The sequence below is a fragment of the Candoia aspera genome, chromosome 5 (genome assembly GCF_035149785.1).
Source record: "Candoia aspera isolate rCanAsp1 chromosome 5, rCanAsp1.hap2, whole genome shotgun sequence".
Taxonomy (NCBI): Eukaryota; Metazoa; Chordata; class Lepidosauria; order Squamata; family Boidae; genus Candoia; species Candoia aspera.
In genome coordinates this window covers 109530142-109548904 of record NC_086157.1, presented here as the reverse complement: position 1 = coordinate 109548904, position 18763 = coordinate 109530142, and the positions used below count along the sequence as shown (strand labels likewise).

The following is an 18763-nucleotide window of genomic DNA, read 5'->3' as shown; positions in this document are numbered from 1 at the left end:
TCTCACTGGGTTGTTGAAGACCCTTTGCCCTTTTTCCAGTCTCAGGGTATCCAGGCATGAAGAACCCAATCAATACCTTCTCTTCTCATTTGACCACGGTGAGGAGTTGGCTACAATTTTTTTTTCAGTTTATTATATTTTTGGAAAGAAAACATATTGGGTTGTACAAGAGATCTTGTATTCCAGGACTGGCCCAGCCTTCCCTTGGAAGAAGGAAAGGTCAACAGCTGTCTGCTTATTCACACAGTACACCAACTCAGACCAGTAAAAGATCTCATGGATGCATTATCAGAACACGTTTGACTGTGATAGAGTCAATCTTGGTTTGCAATTGTTCTGTGTACGTGTCTATGTGTGGAAGAAAGGAGTTTGAGAATGCTGTGTGAACGCAGCCATTTTGGTTAGTTTATGGTGAACCACAAAATGGGACAATTCAATAATTAGGTTAGGCATGGCGTGCAAATGCAACCAATGTCAGATCTGGCTACAGATTGTGCTTGCCACGCTTCCAACCAAATTTTAATAAGAAAGAACCATACAGCTCCAATAAAACAGCAAACTTAGGTAGACAAACGCTGTTATGAACATTACAGACGTTACAAATGGAATATGGTATTGTAAGCATCAGATAGGACAGGCAAAAAGCCTCACCACAAACCAATTTGGTGTACAGGTAGTCCTCGCTTAACAACCATTCATTTAGCAACAGTTGGACTTACAACTGGTCCTCACACTTACAACTGTTGCAATATCCCCACAGTGACATGATCACACTTCGGCCACTTGGCAACCTATTCGCATTTATGACCATTGCAGCATTCTGGGGTCACCTGATTGCTGTTTTTGGCCTTCCCAGCCAACTGCTGGCAAGCAAAATCAATGGGGAAGCGCATGATTTGCTTAACAACCACATGGTTCACTTAACACCCGCAGTGATTTGCTTAACGACTGCCGCAAAAAAGGTTGTAAGATCGGGTCAGATTCACTTAATGAATGCTTTGCTTAGCAACCAAAATTCCAGTCCCAAATGTAGTTATTAAGTGAGGACAATCTGTAGTACTTAAGATGCTAGACTAGAAACCAGAAGACTCTGAGTTCTAGTCCTCCCTTGAACACAAAACCTACCTGGGTGACTTTAGGCCAGTCCCTCTCTCTCAGCCCAACCCACCTCACAGGGTTGCTGTTGTGGGGGAAAGAGAAAGTGGGAGCATTATATACGCCACCATCAGTTGTACAAAATAGAGCTGGATATCAATCTAATAACAACTAAGATAACACAACTAAAACAAACTCCATTTACTCTTTGTTAGCTTCTTACCTGTGGCAGTAATACGTTTAATGGCCGCCCAGGAATTTCTGATGGTCTCTGAACAGCCAAGCCCGCTCTTTTTGAAATCTTCAGTCACTATCTTGTGAAAGGCTCCACAGGGAACCAAGCTGTCAAACTGCCAAATGGGGGCTGAAGCAGCAAGAGCTCTGCAAACAAAGGTGACAAGATCCGTAATAAAAGAAACCTAGACCAGTGTTTCTCAACCTTGACGACTTTAAGGTGTGTGGACTTCAACTCCCAGAATTCCCCAGCCAGCTTGCTAGCTGGAGAATTCTGGGACTTAAAGTCCTCACATCTTAAAGTTGCCAAGGTTGAGAAACACTGATGTAAAAAACCATCTGTGGAACCCAAACATGCTGTGGACCAGCCAACAGATCTGATCTCAGCTGTGAGATGAGCCAACCCTTTTCTCGTGGGCGTTTTTCAGAAGAAAGTACCTCTGATTAGCATTCCCATTTGAGTGCCATCACTAATGGATGAATTCTGCCAGATCTAAAAGGGAGAAGATAAAAAGACTAGGTGATACAAGACACCTCTTTGGTGATGACTTAAGCCTCACTGCAGTGGGAAAAGCCAAGCTGTTTGGGGTTACTACGATGTTGCCTCTTAGAGAAGTAGATGGAAATCAATTCCTACTAGCCCACCTGGGTATTTCATCTGCTGTTTTCACACTGGTTTCATTCTTCCTTCTATTTTGTTTTTATAGCATTCTCATCTTCTGTTTTAAACTTGTTTAGGTTAGAATAAAGTTATCCGTTGGGGTAAATTCCCTTTAAACACACCAACTCCTAGATTTTATTATGCTGGACTCACTCAAAGGGGACCTCCAATTATAAAACTGTTCCAACACATTGTTAGATCAGCACACCCCAATGTGCTCTGGGTTCGACTACAGCTCCCATCATGCACAACTACTGTGACTGCTAAGCTCTAATCTAACATGGTAATCAAGGATCATCAGGTGGAGAAAGACCAAGCTAGATTCAGAAACTAGCTGGGTCTCTTTAGTTCCATAGCTGTAATGGAATGCGAGGCTGGCATTGGAAGGGCAGGGGAGAGATGCCGCCTAGGAAACAATCAGATAAAGGAGAAAGGAGCCCACAACAGAGCAACGGTCAGAGGAAGAAACTCAGGAAGGGCCCGCCCTAATTACTCAGGAGGTAAATAGGGAAGGCGGGAGATTTGTACTTTCAGACTTGCAAGATTCTGTTACTGTAGCCTTGCAATGAAGTAGAATTAGCTCATCTTTCTGTGTTTCCTGTCTGGATTACCTGGGAGGGCTGACAATAGCAGATAGTACCACCTCGCTCTGCACTCACCCAATTACTACGTGGGGATATTTCATTCGGAACCAGGCGGCAAGCATTCCTCCATAGGATCCTCCTATGGCTATAACCGGTGTATTTTGTGTTCCAGGGATCGTACTCTTCAAGTGCTGAACAAGCACTGCAAAATCAGCCAGAGCTTGCTGTGAAGTCAAGTAATTCAGATGCTTGGTATCCTGAAACAAGACCACAGGACCTTTGTATAGTGCCCTTAGAATACTTACTTAGCTCTCCTGCCCCATCAAAAGAAGCGGTTTCTTAGCTCAAAAGAAAGGGAGCCGGAAACAAACAGCAATCTGAAAACCCAGCAAAAAGAGAGTAGGATTTACACAGCTGCATACCTGGGTGCTGACAATAAGCAGCGGTCTGTGTAGCGACATAATGGGGTGTTAATGAAAAGGGAGTAAGACTGTGACCAACATTTTCCCACCGGCCAGATCCTAAGCTCCGTTTGCATTTCTGTGAGACAGCTACATCCTCTAGTTCAGTGTTTCTCGACCTTGGCAACTTTAAGTTGTGTGGACTTCAACTCCCAGAATTCCCCAGCCAGCCTGCCTTGCTGGCTAGGGAATTCTGGGAGTTGAAGTCCACACATCTTAAAGTTGCCAAGGTCGAGAAACACTGCTCTAATTAATGGCAGGCTATGAGAAGGATTCCAGCAGAAGTGAAGTGAGTAATGCTGTTCTTACCAGAGGAAATGTGGTGGGTCTGTTCCTTCTTTGGTAAAAAGGTTGTGAGGAACGTTACAAGCCTTCTAGTGAATTTGGCTTGTCTTTACAATACCGAATTTCTCAGTGCCTACCAGTTGCTCCAATACTCTTGTTACTGATGAATGAACTGGCACCATCTCATCCCCTGCTTTAAGTTATACTTTAGCTCAGTGGCCATGTAGGTGCTTCAAAGCAGACATCCCTAGGTTTACCTCGACCCCCTGGCATCTCTTGACATGGCTTCTGGAGAACTACTACTAGTCAACGTCAGGAATATCATCCTTTATATATTCTTTTTTCAATCTACAGAACGAATGGCAATATTCACAGGTAACACTATGCCAGAATGTTATAATCACAGAACCAATTAAACATAATGACCCAGATCACCCCTAACGATAAGACCTAAAAAGTAGGATCCCACCTGAGCAAGCCAAAATCAAACCGTGTTATACTTCAGTTCAATGCATGAACTCAACCCATGACAACTTTGAACTGGAGATGATGCTTACGGTGAACGTTTTATTTCCAAAAGGCATGGACTCCCCATAGTATCTGTGTTCAGCAAAAACCAGGATGGCATCTAATTCTTCAGCTACATTCCACATGAAACCCTGGAATGGAGCACAGAGGGTTTTCTTTTAATAATTCAGTAAATAATAATCCTCAATCTTTTAACGTTGATAAAAAGTCTAAAATATTATAATCGGATACAAGATAATCTGCACCGTATTATTTGCAAACCAGGTGATGTCTCCTTCATTGCCGGTGTAGAAGAGAATTGACCCAACATCTCTCTTCCAGTGCTGATCTGCTATGAGGTAGCGCTGTTTGAACGTGCGATCTTCAGCAAAACCAAAGTGATCAGTCTGCAACAGCATGAGAAAAGAAAAAAGAAAAACCTTCATGGAAAGCAGGCAAAAAGGAAAAACCTATGGATCGAGGACAGTAATAGCGCTCTTTCTGCATAAATGAGATTTACAAGCATCTAGAAATTATTGCAGCAATGCAGCTGCCAATGAACTGAACTGTGAAGTAGGTGGCATATAAAAGCTGTCAGTAAACCAACATACTTGAGAAAGAAGATTGAGACTGAACAGGAGGAAAAAAGAAAAATACAGCAGATGGGGCTGTTGGGTGACTTAAATCTCTTCTAGTCCATGTTCTTACGTTATCCTAGCTAACCAGACTTCAGATCTAAAGCATGCAAAATTGCTGCAATCTGGTGTTTTCTTAAAACGGTGGGTAACCCTCTGGTTTTTTCCCCCCACTCCAAGCACTTCAAGCTTAGGTCATAAAACTACTTAGGACTCCAAGGAGAATTTGTTCAGAATTCAGTTGTGAGAACAGCCGCCAATGGTCATACATATTCTAATGTACCTTTCAGACCCCAAAGAGGCTCCAAAGACATTATCACAAAATCTTTGTACCAGAATTTGGCCGATCCCATTGGATGAAAGGCTGGTGATCTCAAACCTGCTCTCCCAAAACTCATCTGGGTCTACATGCTCTGACTCTACCTTCCTGCTATGGTTTAACTCAAGCCTTTCTCAACCTTTTGACCTGGGAGGAACCCTTGAAATAGTTTTCAGGCCTTGGGGAAACCCTGCACATTCAGGCTCAAATATAGGCCACAAGTTACAAAATTATTATATTCGTTTCATGTGTAGGCCTGTCTCTATGCGTTAACAGTGTTCTTAAACTGAAAATAAAGAATGAAACTTAGCTCTTTAATGTGAAGTTGCCTGAATTTGAAATAATTTTTTAAATAAATCGTGATCTCCCAGGGAACCCTTAGTGACCTCTCACGGAACCCTAGGGTGCCACGGAACCCTGGCTGAGAAACCCTGGTTTAACTGCTTGGTAATAAACTGCTGCCACCACCTATCTTCTGGAGGTGAATAGCTACATGGAGCCACAAATGTAGGGTCAGGGGGTGTACATCCAAAGGGCTTATGGGAGTGGATGTTTGAGACCTCCTACCTTTGACCCAACAAAAGACTTCAACACACTGCAATCTAGCTGCTGCATGAGAAACTATGAGAAACATCAAGTTATAGATGCTTGGTAGACCTTTTTCTGATCAGGAAGAAAGCGTCTATGAATTCAGATTTGCCTCCAAGGCAACATGGCCCAGAATCAGAGAGTACATTCTCTGTTACTGGTTCCCCATTAAGAGTCAGGGAACTCACAGGAAATACCCCCATGGTTGAATCCCATGCCAGCCACCCAACATTTCTCAAGTCTCATTTATAGAAAGATCTACTTAATAGAGATCAGAAAACATGGCAACTTTTAAAGAATTCCAGAAGTTGGGGCAAAACTAACAGTTCAATCCTACATGAATTTACTGAGGAATAGACTTGAATGCAAACCAGCGTAATTAAGATTTCAGCCTGAGACAAAACTATGCTAACAAAAAAAGTAAGTATGAATTTAACGATCAGAATACAAGAGAGAGCTATGAATTCGTTCAAATGGCCTTTATTTTTGGTCAACTCAAGGCAGCGAACCTATCTAATGCTCCTGCCCCCAGCCAGCTTTCATGCCAATGGGAGGGCCAGAACACCTGGTCTCCCAGTTTCTAGCCAGGACAAATAATCCTAGGCTCTTTAGCAGTTGCCTAAAACTGAAAGTGGTTCTGTCCTATCAGGATTCGCACAGAGTTCCCTTTAGCAAGATGAAAGGGGTGGATTACAAGAATTCCAGCCAGTGAACTATTTTCAGTTTAGAACCAATGTATTCCTATGCACCTTGGAGTGGAGGCTGATTTTTTTCTAACAGGTTTCCTGTAATCCAGCTAAGAGGTGGTCTCTTTGATAAAGGGGAAGTTTATAGTCTCCTGAATCTTCATCCACCTGGAACCAACTCTTACAACCTGGGCATAAATCAGCATTATGCCATGTCAGCAGTTCTCCATGAGAGCAAAAACCTTCAGCCTTATTTCAGAAAAGCTTTTTCCATCATTAGCCATTAATCATACATTGCCATCAAACATTTTGTTTTTCCTGTAACACAATGACTGTTTTGTTCTATCAGTAGCATTTAGACATGCAATTTTAAAAGCTAAGGGAAGAAAAAAGGAAGAAATGAAATCACCGGAAAAACTTTCCCCCCTCCACAATCCGGAAGCTAGCTTCTTAATACAGTAACTCATGGCCTCTCTGATCCTTCCTCCAGATGTTCATGATAGAGTAACGGTTTTAGCAGTGCACTAACAGCTCTAACAAAAATAGTCATTTCAAAAAGCAGAAGGGGAAGGAGAGTGAAAGCTGAACGACACAGCACAGTTAGCAATACACATCCCAGCTAGGAAGGCAGTAGCACCAGATGGCAAAAATTAGCTTCATTAACCTTCATGGCTGAAAGACACAGGTGTGGAGTCAGCAAAAAGGGAAAGGAAGTTGTCCTGCTAGTTTAGAAAAAAAACCCACAGCCAATTTATTTACTACTGTATGCAAGATACTCCCTAGATCCTCATCCTGGCTTGCTTTTAAACCTAGATTGCATGTGAACTGCCTACCATCTGATAGTGGTAGCAGAATCTACTGTGACAGGGAGTGACCCAGTTTTATTTTGACTCAATGGACTGGGCTCACAACTCATAGTAAGATATGTGACTTTCCTAGTTTGGGCTTCATGTGGTGTCTGAACTTAGCCACCGTGGTTTCTGTATCAGTTGCCTAAAACTGAAAGTGGTATAATTGCAATGGGCGAACCCAGCTATGGAGACGGGCACACCAGCACCATACAACCCTGCACTGTGAAATGCTGTTTCTGTTGGAATTATCAGGGATCAACTCAGCATTGTCTCATAAGCATAAGGGGGGTTGCTCTAGCAAATCACATCTCTATTGTGCTTGTGGGATATCACATGGGTCACCTGATTTCCACTTCCTCCTTCTTGGGCTTGGGGATTAACAGTCTCTATTACCTTATGGGCAGACATGCAGGCAGGAGGGCTGCGTAATGCAGGTCTTGTCCTTTAACATCTCGCCTGCACACACTTTCTATTCCACACAAACCGCGCAGCGGGGTGAGCTCCCGTTGCTCGTCCCAGCTCCTGCACACCAAGCAGTTCGAAAACATGCAAACGTGAGTAGATTAATTGGTACCGCTTCGGCGGGAAGGTAACGGCGTTCCGTGAGTCATGCTGGCCACATGACCCGGAAGTGTCCCTAGGGACAACGCCGGCTCCAAGGCTTTGAAACGGAGATGAGCACCGCCCCCTAGAGTCGGACTCGACTGGACTTTACGTCAAGGGAAACCTTTACCTTTACCTTTATACTGTGAATCTACCTGTACCCAGATCTGCTGAATAAAAAGCAAGCTATCCCTATTTTCTTCATCTAACTACAGTGTGAAGACTGAACTTATTTCTGAACGTAATTAAGCTTAATGTGCAAGCTCTCTTTTGGTTCACGCTTCAACTCTGCAAGATTGCCGTTAGCTGCTTGGAGTTCCTTTATTAACCTTTAAAAACTCCATCAGTTTCAAGGTGGTCCTCTCTAGGGGTTATGCTACCAACTCAAGGAGGCTGAATGAAAGCATGGTTCTAGCTCAAAACAGGCCATCAGTCTGGGGAGAATGGGTGCCTTGCTTCTGAAGAGTAGCCTCACATACTCATCCCAACCTCAGTTTCCCTCACCCATTTCATCAGGCTGGCTCAGAAAAGGAAAACGATGCCTTCTTTTACAGAGGTAATATGGGAACCCACCATCAAGGGAGGCAAGACTGTTTTGCAAACAAGAGTTTCCCACCCCAACAACTACTACACAAATGTCCCAAATGAAAGATGCCTTTTTTATTCTTTGCTATGCTCTGCAACCTGGGGCTCCAGCTGCTTTTCAAAGAATCATCTCTCCTCCATTTCAAAATACTTGGTTTTGCACTGAGAAAAGAAGAAAGGAAATTGGGTCATCTGTTCTTATGTGGCAAACCAGCTCTTTGGTTTTTTTTCTGGGTTCCCACTTTTCCTGTAGTAATTTCCATTCTACCCACACCTAAAGGCTTCCTTTGATCTCCTCTTCCCCAAATAGGAACATCAACCAGCTATGCCAGTTAGCATTTTAGATAAAGAAGCTAGGCTTTAGAGCTTGGTTTCATACCACGAGCCATTTCCACCTTCAGGAGTACCGCAGAGAAATTCAGTGCGTGCAAAATTATACATATCCCTGACACTGACAGCTGTCACCCATAGTTCATCCAGAGAGCATCACATCCTGCTAAAGGTTTCCCAGCTTTCAGCCTGGAAATCCTTGATGCAGACAGTCTGCCAGGAATAGCCAAAATCTCCTTCCTCTGTACTTAACTCTTACTTAACTCCAAAATCCTAGTCCCCCAATTAAAAGAATAATTTTGGAATCTATTCCGGAAAGCAACAGATGGATCCTTATCATAAGCATCTACTTCTTCTAATTGGCCTTCTCCAATATTCCCCACTTGTCCTCCTCCTGCATCACATACAATAGATTTTTTTTTTCTTACTTCTTTGTCATTTGGACATCCTACACAACCTGCCATGCTGATGCCTACAATGCTGCAATTCTTCTGGTAACCCTACACGATCCTCCTTGGGGATAAGCGTTCAGTAGTAATTACCACTTGCCTTGAGTACTCATCAGAGTAGGCAGACAGAATATACACTGTAGGAATAACCTCATAGTACAGCTTCATTTTGATACCGAACTTATTTTCTCCCTTATATAATTCAACATCATTTGAATTAGAGGCTGGGTGTGTATTGTGATGATCCCAAGTAGGGTGTAATGGTTAAACGATTTTTTAAATAAATCATGATCTCCCAGGGAACCCCTAGTGACCTCTCGTGGAACCCTAGGGTTCCATGGAACCCTGGCTGAGAAACCTGATCTTGACTAATCATCATTAATAACCTGATTCTCTCATTTCTTGTTAACACAATCTATGCTGATGTCCATCACTAGCCCTAAACAATTTGAACCCATACTAAACACTGCCTTTTACTGCTAGAGACAATGACCACAGTACCATCAATAAGTTCATGACAGACCCATTACTCTGATGAAGTGACAGAGAGTTCATGTCACCCAGCCAACTAAAACGATATCCAGGAGAAATCCAGCACAGTAGGATCTTTCCTTTTAGAGTCCTTCAGATCTTCAGTACAATGGAAAACAGTTCTCTTGCCAGATAAATCTAATACTTGGTGCCATGATACCCAACTATTTTAAACTACCAGCTCTTTCCATCCTTTTATGTTGATGAACTAAGGGATTTCTTTTAATGACACTTTGATGCAAGTTTCCTTTTGTTTTGAGTCACTCTTGGATTTTAATTGCAAACACAGACTTCCCTGCAGACAGATGTTGCCTGAAGATTGCTTCCACACAGCTCAGTTCAGTTACAGTACAAGTTCAATCCATGGCCTTTGATGTAGACTACAATACCTTAACTCCAATTTGGTGCCCCTCCTTATAGTTTGTTGCACTAGGGAACATCTGGAGAACATCAGATCGGGAAGGCTACCTTCACTTTTATTGGTGCTTAGTAATACTAGACAAAATAAAGATGCATATTATAAATGTAGGAGCCACTAACACCACCTTTAGCAATGGCATTATTGCCACCAGGAAATTTTGGTGGTTTGGGCACAGGATACTTGTCAAAATAGCAACTATTTTCATACCCCTGCAGGAACTGTTCCAAAACACATTAAACTCTTTTTAACTTCTGAGAATTAGTTTTCACTTGGCTGTTTCCCCTAATTTTGCACCTTTTTGGTTTTGCAGATGCCTCCTGAAGAATTTCTATCTTGTAGGTCATGTTCACCCCATGGCCTTTGACAAGGAGCATAGTTGGGGGTGTGACAAGTGGTCATTATTCTTTGGGTACAACTGAAAGCACTTGGGAACCTGGACATAAAGCTTAATAAACTGACTTATTTTGCTCCCTCGTGAATTTTTGAATTGAAATGTACACAAAATATGTTTCTCACCATTTGTACATTGTGTGGGAATATTACTGCAGTTGAACAAATGATGAAGTTGAGATGCTATCCTGGTGTCTGGAGACTGTTAGGGTGCAGCGGGAGAACAAACTCAGCTCAATCCCAGCAAGACAAAATGGCTTTGGATTATTAAGCCGTTTAATTCCAGGGATATTCCATTTTTAGTTCTGGATTAGGTTCCTGTTCCCATGGTTTGTAATCTGGAGGTCCTTCTTGACCCAAAGCTTCTGTTTGATGAGCAGATGGCAGCTGTGGCAATGAAGGTCTTTGCACAACTTCATCTTTTGTGACGCTTACAACCTCCCTTGGAGCTGGAGGCCCTATTCATGGTCACCCATGTCTCAGTCATCTCTTGCTTGGACTGTTGTAATACACTCCACATGGGACCGCCCTTGAAGACCTCTTAGAAGCTACAGATGGCCCAGAATGCAATGGCTGAAGTAGTTATGGGCACATATTGGTTTGCCCTTACAACACCTCTACTCCAAAACTGAAAATGATTACCAGTTTGCTTCTGGGTGGGATTCAAGATGCTGGTGATCACCTTTGAAACCCTTTGTGGTTCTACTCCCAACTCTATCTGCCCATCCAAATAGATCGGGAGAAGTGGGCTCCTTCCAGGCTCTCTCTTTCAAAGAATGCCATCCATAGGGTCCAAAAAGGTGTGCCTTTCCAAGTGCATCCCCTCTTCTCGGGTCCTTAGGGTCCAATCCTGCTGGATTTTAGAAAAGCTGTTAGAATCTGGCTGTCCAACAAGCCTTGGGGATGTATATGTTCCTTTCTGAAGGAAACACTGCGTTGTTAGAAGTATTATTGTTCTTTGGGTAACAGCATATTAGAGGGATTGTTGTGGTCACTTATTCTGTCTATGTTTCATGCTGTTTGGATTCAAACTTAGTTATACTGACTGAAGATGTTGCCTAGGCTGGCAATGAAATGTCTTACCAATTGAAGCGAATATTTGTAGCTCAGGGTTGAACTGTGGAGTCCTTGGTGCTCTCTGAGCCTTGTTTTCTTGCAGACATTTCATTGCCAGACTAGGCAACATCTTTGTGCAACACTCCCTCTTTGCACTGAAGATGTTGCCTAGTCTGGCAATGAAACGTCTGCAAGAAAACAACAAGGCCCAGAGAGCACCTAGGACTCCACAGGTAAAGCTGTATGTAAGCGGCTCAAAGCCAGCAACAATTCAAGCAAATAAATACCAAGCATTTAATATCTAATTTTACTCTTCTAAATTCCATCAAACATTAAAACAAGCAGACGAGGGGAAAAAACAGTTAGGTATTTAATGCCAGCTCACTTTGGTGACCTTTGATTATAGCTGTTGCATTTCTTTCAGAAGTTCAAGGCAGCGAATATATTGCTGTTTCACCAATGTTAACCTCACCATATACCTGAGACCAAGAAGTCCAAAGTTTCCTTTAACAGTTTGGGCAATGTTTAAATGAGTCAACCAAATTTGAGGAGAAAACATCAGGATCCCTGCAGGAAGTACGCATAGCTTCTATGTCCGATGCAACTGCTGAAGACATGTGTTCCATCAACCCCATGAGATTTTGCTTGTTCCAGCAAGTGTCTTCCAAAAACAAATGCCTTCACATTAATAATAATAATAATAAACCCCAGCATGTATTCAGTACTGTTAACAGCTACTCTAATTTTATTGCTTTGTCTGCAAATTTTCTGGCACAACCCTGAATGTCCAGGATCAACCAAAGAGATCTAGAAAGAACAAGCATTTCTGCCTCTTGAAGTAACACCATGCTTACAAAGCATAAAAAACAAGATAATTTAGCAGTTTCTAAACACTGTGGTTACAGGATATTCTTGGAAGCACTGTGGTTGTTCGAGATCACACCCTTTGATACGAGGAGTAATTTATCAGGGCGTGATGTGGAACCACCAACATGCTTCAGAGAATGAGAAAACTCCTTTCATAAAACATTTGAACTGACAGCATGCAAAACTTTATTTCAACTTTGCAGAAGTCTCCTGAATCAGATTTTGAGGCAGATGGAGACATGTTCAGTCATTCATGTCTCATAGAATTTACTTATCAACATTAAAACTAAGATGGAAAATTAACCAGAAAGGTCCCCCCACCCCAGGAATGCCCACATTTGAGACAGAAGTTTATTTGGAACATTGTTAGGAAAAACTGCACTAGAATATCTTCTGAACTAAATTCGCCCCCCACCCCCAGTTTGTAAACCAAGTTAAAGATGTTTCTTTCTATATAAAAGCACCAATATCAACATTTCATAAACATTTTATTTCCTCTAGCTGAAAGCAAATTTTTCTGCCAGAAACTACTCCATAACTTTGGCCCGCTAATTGTTTTATTTTTGTTAACTGCTGAGAGTTTGTAGGCATGGCTAGGCCAAGGCAGAGTGAAAGAGGAGTAGGAAGGTAACAAGACATTAATTAGCAAAGATTTGTTTCCATAATTAACTTACAAAGTATCATGACCAAAATCACAACAGCCACATTATTGGGGAATCCCATTGGTATAAAGCAAAACCAGAATGCACATAACATCGCATAGGTGAACAATTTGGTCCTAGGAAATGGCGCCAGAGGTCCTCACACTGTGATCTATGAATCTGGTTGTCCACCTGTCCCATTTAGGTAGTCCAAAAGAAACCTAGAGAATAAATGGTATACTGATGTGTTAACTAGATGTATATTCCACTTTGCATTGCGGGGAACAAGACGGCATACTCCAACATTGGATTTCATTTTTTATGATTGAAAAATAAATGCCTTTTTGATCAAAACTGAGGAGATGATGGGGGACCATAACTTTCACAACGTTGAAGCTGATGCAGCGAACTACTTTCTTCCTACAAGTCTGTTACTCGATGTCACAGAACGTTGTTCTAAAAAAAGCACAGCCCTTACATTAAAAAAGCAAAACTACTACTATTAAAATGTTGATTACATGCTTGAAGATGCAAACACTCCAACAAGTTTTCAAAGTGGCCCATAGGGGAAAGGTCTGAAAACTGTACATGACTATTCTGCAGAGCACAATCTGATATCCCAGGAGCTACATCTAGCTGTGTAAAGCCTTAGCTGAGGGCCCAGAAGCAATATAAACACGGCCATCTATAATTTTTAATCTAACCCCATGGAAAATTAGGATGACCCAGGAAGCAATCATATTACCCTGATGTAACTACATTTAAATGCAGATTAAATCCAATGTATTTTTTTTTCCTGGCTCAGCCCATTTTTGTCCTAGCCTTGCCTATTTTGGGGGCAGGGTATACCTTCTCTAGCCCACTTATACTTTAATGCAATGAAACAGACAGACCTGCCGCTTTGTGTAAGAAGTAGAGGATCAATGGGTGACTTGATTTAAGTAATGAAATCACAGCATCCACTTGAGTGGCCGGATGACTAAAAGGAACGTGTGAAAAAGCACAGCAACCTGAGTAATTAATTCGGCTTAGTTGCTGGTATATCTGATTCCATGTTTTGCAAATCTTCTGGGAGTTGAACTCCACACATCACGAAGTTGCCAAGTTTGACAAACGCTGATCTAAGGGAACCTTTTGGATAATGGAGGAGTCCACCTCTCCTTCAGTAAAGGACCAGCTAGGAATTTTCATGAATGGTTCCAGCTGAACTGAGTGTCCCAAAGTTCAGTGTTTGGGTGTGGTGATGATCCCACATACCATCCAAGACTTTCTGTCATTAGAAAGGAGTGGTTCAAGATAGATGCAGAGTTTCGCCAACAGTTATATAACTTGGACACTGAATAAGTATCAAGGTAAATCAGCTTTCTTTTTGACTATCAAAGCTTAATTGATTCCCCAGTGGGGATTTCTTCCCAGCACAGGAAAGAGGAATTTCCCTTGAGCAGTAGACTTCCTTCTATAACTTCTTTGAATTTTGTTTTTATCGGCAGACTCCACACACTGCATGTAGCTTAAGAATCAGATGTGGTTTAGACAGTCGTGAATAGCTTGTCTCTTACTTACCAAAATAAGAGCACTGATCCATCTGTTTCTACTTTGGTGTTCTCTGTACTTGGGCCATCCTACAAATTGAATTTATTTATTGAATTTATACAGCCACCCATCTCGCTTGCATGCAACTCTGGGCCAGCGTACACAGAATGATGTGAGTTGCCTTCCAGCATTCAATCCCCAGGCGAAAACATTCTCACAGCTGTCAGAATCATACCTGGGGTACAACCCGCCCGTAGATTAAATCACCACCTTAATTTTGCACCCGTCCACATTGCCATCTTTCCTAAAAGGCAATGTTTATTTGGCTCCTAAAATCAAATCAAATCAAATCAGGAGTACCTCCCTTTTGTGACTTTTGAGAAAAGTTAAGTTTAGATGGCACAGATGACTCTTAGCTGGAAAGCTGAGAACAGAGGCTGCTTCGTGAAGTCAGAGTGTGAGAAATAGGTTTATGCACACAGACATATATACACACACAGGCTGAGTTTAAGATGCGGACTCACGCTATTAGTCACACTCTAAAAATTCCTGTTCACTGCCTGATTCTAAAGGATACCTGAAGCTTGACAGGATTTTCTGCAGAAAACAAGGTCAACCCTTTGTCCGCCTTCAGAACCAATCCTGGATATACTCCCTTCTAAACCCATTTCACCAACACCCTGCCCACACAGAGTTTTTCCATTTACAGCTTGTCATTCTACTTCCTGCTTTGAATACACATTAGCAAAGTGTTTCCCAACCTCAGCACTTTAAAATTGTGGCCTTCAACTCCCTGAATTCCCCAGCAGAGCACGTGTGGACTTCAATTCCCAGAATTCCCCAGCCAGGGAATTCTGGGAGTTAAAGTCCACGCATTTTAAAATTGCCAAGGCTGGGAAACACTACATTAGCAGAACCTTGCTGGTAATTGATCACCTTCTTTCAGATTCTGGGGAATTATTTTAAGATGCTCACAATAATCACGATACTCATTCACCTCTTTAAATTACACAATTACCAAATTGAAAAGATTCTTCGGGGGTCTTCATGAAACCCAAGCTTTAAAACACAAGGAAAAAAGTTATGAAAGTGACCTAAAAGAGCAGAGAAGCCCAGAATGTTTGAATCAATCACCCTTTCAGGGGAAAGGCTTTATTTTATAGGTACATACTATGTTTTTTATTTTATATATTATGTGTTATGGAGTCCTTGGTGCTCTCTGAGCCTTGTTTTCTTGCAGACGTTTCATTGCCAGACTAGGCATTATGTGTTACTTTATTTTACATGCTATATGTTTTTATTTTTCATCATTCCATTCCGTTGCCAGAACAGCTTAAAAAGGAGCATAGTGTTGAGTAGAAATTGTCAAATATCTTTTAAACCATGATTTAAGTCATCCGACTATATTAATGCACCACCTTCACTGGCTATAAATTGGGATTGTGATACTTAATACACTGATCCCCTATATGATTCTTTGCATCTACTCTGGAGAGGCAAGCATTCTGTTTCCCACAACACAAACACAGTGTAAGGTATACAAAAATATGCTCTTATGGCACACATACCCCAAGGACCCAGAAAACATTTTTTAACCAACCCATCTAAATAAAAAAAAACCCCTATTTTTTTAAACAAAAAATAACAAGAAGTGTGACACTGTTTTACATTTTTGCAAATACCTTCGATATCTGGCAAATGCTTTTGATTTTGCAGACCCCTGAGAAGGTCTTGGGGGCCCCCAAGGGTCCCCAGAGCTCACTATCAGAAACTCTGGTCTAGGAGACTGGTTCAAATTCCCCATCCTACCATGTACTTGCTGTAGAGACTTGGGTGGATTAATTTTGCAAGAGAGCAGTGGAAGAAACGTGGGGGTGGTCCCAGGTTCCTGTACTACCCACCCCTTTTTGGCTGACAGAATAAAAATAGGATCGAGGCCAGATTAGGAAATTTACAATGTGATGAGACCATAATTGCTAAAGCTTTTGTTATAGTGTTAACTGCTGCCTCGAAGGAAAAAACTGCAAACGAGGCAGGAAGCTCTTCACATCCTTAAGAACTCAAGTCTGCAGTGTGGCCTGCAGATAAGTGCATAGAAATAAAATTTCATTGGGAATATGCAAACAACCACTTCCGCATTTTCCAGGCTATTCAAGGGCTGTTGTTTTGCCCTGGTGGGTTTTTTTGGTTTTGGACACTTGGTGTGGAAATATCTGCCAGAGAAGCTTAATGATTCAGCCAGGTCAGTCCCTTCTGAGTACTCCCTTTATCTGAAGAATAAATTTGGAAGACACTCACCATGACTCTGCCAAGTGGGTCTGTAGTGGCTGTCTGCGCAACAGGCTTAATCAGATTTAACTCAACCATGGTTTCCTCAACTTAATTTTCTGAGGTCCCTCAACACCCTTGAACCCTATCTGGATTGGGTGTGCACAACACACAATGGTCAGCTAGTCTGCACTTCAGCGCATCACACAACCACAACCAAAAAATGGCAACTGGAAAAGGAACATTTTTGATCCTTTGTGCTCTTCTCCGCTTCAAATGTAAACCAAGCTTCCTTGGTTTAGTAGTGCACTGGAGGTATTCAGGCTTGAGTTGTTTAGAAGCAGAGCTTGACAAATGCTTTTTGGAGCCATTTCTTCAGTGAAATATCCCCATTCAATAACTTGCTTTTTAGCTGATTTCAGAACATTTGGAAGGCAGGGGATCAACAACTTGGAAGGGATCCATAAGGCCACAGTGCAAGAATCCAGACTGAACCCGCAAGAGATGGTGGCACCGTCAAATGAATCTTACCTTCAGAAAATTGTTTCTTAAATGTAATTGGAATTTACTTTCCTGCAACTAAATACAGTTATTCTATGGGCTACAATCAGAAACAGTAGAGAATAGACTGTGGTCTTCTCTGAGTGATACTCCAGATTTGAAAAGTTCTACCATGTTTCCCCTTCTGAAAGCTAAACATATTCCATTCTCTCACTCTCTATACACAGAGTTTCCAGTCTCCCCATTATCCTAGTTACCCTTTTTTTTTTTTTTTTTTTTGCAGTTCTAGCTTCTCTGAATACTTCCTAAAAAATGGCGTCCTGAACAGGATAGTCCTTGAGATGTAGACCAGGGCATCTTGAGAACCTCACCATTACCAACCACCAGTTGACCAGAGGATGATGACAGAGGGCACTACATTGCCTAAGCCTATTGAAGCAGCGTCCAACAGTAAAGATAGACCACACAGTCTGGGGGTAATGAAGAGCCAAAAGGCCAACGTAGAGAGAATTGAAAGCAGTAGATAGAACTACACTTGAGCAAGGGCACAAGATTCACTCAAGGACCTTGGGAAGTCCTGACCACCTACCAGCCCTTCAAGGGAGACCAGACGAAGAAACCAAGACATGTTGTCCAATACTACTTTTCTTGTAACGTTATAACAACAGAATCTTGCAAGTCTGAATGCGCCTCCCCCATCTTCATGTGAATTTAGGAGGGGTTTGTCTGAGACTTATCTACATTACATTCCTATCCCAGACTCGAGTTTCTTTTATCTGACTGTTGCCTTGGCAGTGTCTCTTCCTCTTGTCCATCAAGGCCATCCCCTCCGCCCTCTACATCACCCCTGCCAAAGCAACACCAGTTCTTGAGATCCACTGGGTTGACTTCAACAACATGGACTCAATATGCAACATATAAAGCAGGGGCAATCAAACCAGTTTTGGCTTCGTGGGCTCACCTGAAATTTTGAGAATATTGGGTATTTTTGCTAGGGGACTTACCCATACCTAGGCTGGCTGCTATGAGAACATAACCATTTTACCAGCAAGCTATCCGCCAATCTGTTTCAACCCCATGGGCAGGAAATTCCTTATCTCTGCTTATCTGTGTCAGATGCGGATGCTGTGTTACAAGAAATTACGATAGACTACTGATCCTGCCTTAATAAAATTGCAAAACATTCCGGGTTCTTAGGAATGAGTTGTTTATATTTATTGCTTCAGTTACTGTGATACCTCTGCATAATTATCTCCAAGTACAGAACCAGGGAAGCATTAACCATAAATGCTTCCATGTGAGTTGATGGCAAGCAATACTGTGTGAGATCTCTTTCCTTTGACAGGCAATTGGAGCCACTAATAAAACCAGGAAGAGGTTTTGGCTTGTAACTTACTTTATAAAGTCCATCCAAGTGTCACTTTTGACTTAAAAAATGCTTCATCTAAGCTGGCCTCCAGATTTACTTTAGACTACAATACGGGAAAGTTAAGAAGTGGGCTGCAGGAAGCGATTTCTTTAAATCAATGGCATTTATGTAAAAACTTGGTGTTAATACCTTAACCTGAAACTGACAGCATCCCTCATTCTACTGTCCACTGCTTGCTTTCCTTAGGACCCAGATGGCCAATGCTATGGAGAGCAAAACATACAGATCTTTAGCCATTATGAAAGGGAGATTA

At 42.0% G+C, this 18763-nt stretch overlaps 1 protein-coding gene across 1 annotated transcript in view; it reads right to left on the bottom strand.

The window, feature by feature from the left end:
• Window positions 1-18763, bottom strand: part of PRCP (prolylcarboxypeptidase) — a 32799-nt gene that overhangs the window by 12794 nt on the left and 1242 nt on the right. Inside the window, exons 2-5 of the mRNA XM_063305934.1 lie at window positions 4094-4234; window positions 3878-3979; window positions 2650-2831; window positions 1319-1476 (exon numbers count right to left, since the gene is read on the bottom strand). Of these exons, the coding sequence (XP_063162004.1) occupies window positions 1319-1476; window positions 2650-2831; window positions 3878-3979; window positions 4094-4234 (583 nt within the window). The remainder of the gene's footprint in view (window positions 1-1318; window positions 1477-2649; window positions 2832-3877; window positions 3980-4093; window positions 4235-18763) is intronic.